Source organism: Nicotiana tabacum, chromosome 2 (genome assembly GCF_000715075.1).
Source record: "Nicotiana tabacum cultivar K326 chromosome 2, ASM71507v2, whole genome shotgun sequence".
NCBI classification, from domain to species: domain Eukaryota; kingdom Viridiplantae; phylum Streptophyta; class Magnoliopsida; order Solanales; family Solanaceae; genus Nicotiana; species Nicotiana tabacum.
The window spans coordinates 125,504,834-125,507,771 of NC_134081.1; the positions used below are offsets into that span (position 1 = coordinate 125,504,834).

Genomic DNA, 2,938 nt, shown 5'->3' on the forward strand with positions numbered 1-2,938 from the left:
ACGCTCCCAACAAGCTCCCCTTGAACTAAGTTCCACATGACTCATCACCGTTTATGGGCTAATTTGAAGATTAACTGTGTGCTATATACCCACATGATTCGAGTATTTACGGTCACTGAAGCCCTAGAAAAAATTGTGTATGCGTCTTTGAAGCTATGAGCAAAAGTAAGTGAATCGGCCCATAGGGCAAAAGCACTAAGTCGGGCCTATAGTGCCATCTCAATAGTCCCACCAAGTCATTGGTTTTAATATTTTATTTTATTTTAATCTCCTTGGTGAACATTTCGCATCCACCTCTCCAAAGTATGCAATAGAAAGGCAGAATAAGGTGAAGGACAAGACGTGTGGACGAGTAAGAAGTAAAAAAAATACTACATACAAGCCTAGATATTACCATAGCGAAGAGAATATCTTTGTTTTCGCTAGAAACAAATTTAAGGAGTTTTATGTGCTAGAGACATGAACTATTTTCTGTCACACATCCATTAAGATAAGGTTTTAGATAACTTCTGATAAGAAGCTTTTATTTCTATTTTGTTAGTTGGGTGTGGGAGCGTCGTACATTGGAAGTTGATGAGAAATCTGCATACAACTATAGTGAACATTTTCATCGTATGAGGCCTTTTCGAAAACTGTACTTGTACTATAGCCTAATCTAATCTAAAGCGAACAATATCATATCTTAGTAAGAGTTACTATTGGAATTGACTTAATTAGCCAAACACATTCATCTATCTTTTTCAATGTCTTTAGTTGGTAATCAAGATTGCCTCCTTGAGAAGTTTTACGCGCAAATTTTGGAACTCCGCGAGTAGGGGGCTTTAGGCCATTTTTAAAGTGCACGTGAATCTATGATTTTTCTGCCAAACTAGATATTGTATGTATATATTTCGTAAAATTGATCTAATATTGTTTGTTTATTCCCCATGCTCCAAAAAGGTTGAGCGTTGCACTTGGTTGAATGATGAGTTATTTATCCAAGGGAACATGGATCAATTCCAAACTTAGTACTTACTTCTTCTTTTTCAGTTTTTTTATTTGGTGCACCCATATTATAGAAATGCTAAATCCGCCTATGTCCAAGAGATATATTAGGTTAACTCATGAAGATAGCAATTGTGGTAGATTTATTCTTAATGCCAAATATGGATTGAGGAAAATAATGTCATATTTTCAGACTATTATATGTTGTTGGTTTTGCGTACTGATGAGACTTACATTTAGAAATTCGACGTTCAAAATGCAACTGAAGAAAATAAATTGCTTGAACTGAATTTATAAAACAAATTACCAAAGGGCCTAGAAAGTCCAGAAGAAGCAAAATTCAACTCTGATAATTGACGCTTAAACATGAGACACAAACAGAACAAGACATCAAAAACATCAAATTTTCCAAAAAAAAAATACTAAAGTGAAACTAAACAAAAGACCCCAATGATTATTTGTGTCGAAACTTATTCCAACAACAACAACTACGCCTGTGTCCCAAATATGTTGTTGAAACCTAATTAGTTGGTGCCACCAAGGACACCCTTCAACTTCTTGATTGTGGCAGCGTCAAGGAACGTAGTCGCCTGCACAAGTTCAGTAGCCAAATCATTAGCAAAGAGAGCGAAATCCGTAATTTGAAGACCTGGAGTTGGACTACTGAAAGAAACAATAGCTAAACCAGTAGTTTTCCCAGAGTTAATCTGGAAATGCAACAACCCTTGTGGGAAAACCATAATGTCTCCTTGTTTAAGGTTCTTGAAAAAAACTTTGTTGTCTGAGGAAGAAATAAATCCAGCACAAATTTCTCCAGTTACAACATAAAGTACTTCTGAAGCTCCAGGGTGTGTATGCATTGGGATAACACCACCTATAGCTAAATCTAGCCTAGCCATTGAAATTCCAAGACCGTTAAGTCCTGGAAATTGAGGAGCAAAAGCAGGTGTGACTGCGGCTTTAATGAGAGGGTTAAGTTTAACTGGAGTGGCTAGGCCAGAAAATACAAAGTCATTCGCAGTTACTGCTGATGGTTTTTTGCAGGCGTAGCCGCCTGGACCGTCGGGGACTGATAAGTCCCCGACACAGAAATCGAGGACAGCGGCATCAGAGGAGAGGAAGAGAAGGGAGAAGATGAAGAAGGCTTGAAAAAACATCGTGTGTGTTTCTTTTTTCTTTGAAGAATATGGTTTTGGTTTTGTTATCTTGATAGGGTTTTGACGTACGTATTTATAGAGTTGAATTTGCATGGATATTTCCATTTTTAATCTCCCTTTTATTTATTGCTATTGGTTGTTAGAGATATGGCGCCTATGCAGAGAAGGTTTCACGTGCATGCTTTTAGGGTACGAAGGAAACGACATATTTTGGGCTGTGATGCATGTGAACGATGATTTTTTGTCGAAGAAGAATACAAGAATTCTCTTTTTGAGATTTTGTTGGAATTTGTTCGAAGAAGCAAGCATATTCCAATAACTAAACAAATTATTCCAATTAGTTAGGAGAGTATTCTGGATGAAAAACTATGTCAACAAGCTCAATGACCGATCATGTACAATTTTACCAAAGGTAAAGCTATATATATACTCCAAGTTGATTTCACAAGAAAATTGCATAGTGCATATACACAGAGAAAAAAAAGATACTTATATAGTACGTATATAAGTTATCGAATTTCCTTGGCCAAAAATTTCTAGTGTAATGTTGATTTTGTTGTAGGTAATATATAGAAGTAGTTGAATATCAATTGCAACAGTCCGTGTCTTTCTGAATTTCCTTATTGGAATTCCTGACAACTTTTACCTATTTCAACATTCTATTTGAGTCATTGATCTTATTTTCGGCTAAATGATTTCTTAAAAACAAAGATAAGTATTTAAAGATCTAAGAAGATAACGAGAGTGTTTGGCTAAGCTTATAAAGTAGTTAAACTAGTTTATAAGTACCTTTTGAC

The 2,938-nt window shown here is 35.8% G+C and overlaps 1 protein-coding gene across 1 annotated transcript; it reads right to left on the reverse strand.

Moving 5' to 3' along the window:
* Window positions 1-1,305: 1,305 nt before the first annotated feature.
* Window positions 1,306-2,187, reverse strand: LOC107773727 (auxin-binding protein ABP19a-like). The gene is given in 1 exon segment (NM_001325166.1): window positions 1,306-2,187. A coding segment is annotated over 1 exon segment (633 nt). The 5' UTR covers window positions 2,142-2,187; the 3' UTR covers window positions 1,306-1,508.
* Between the last annotated feature and the right edge of the window lie 751 nt (window positions 2,188-2,938).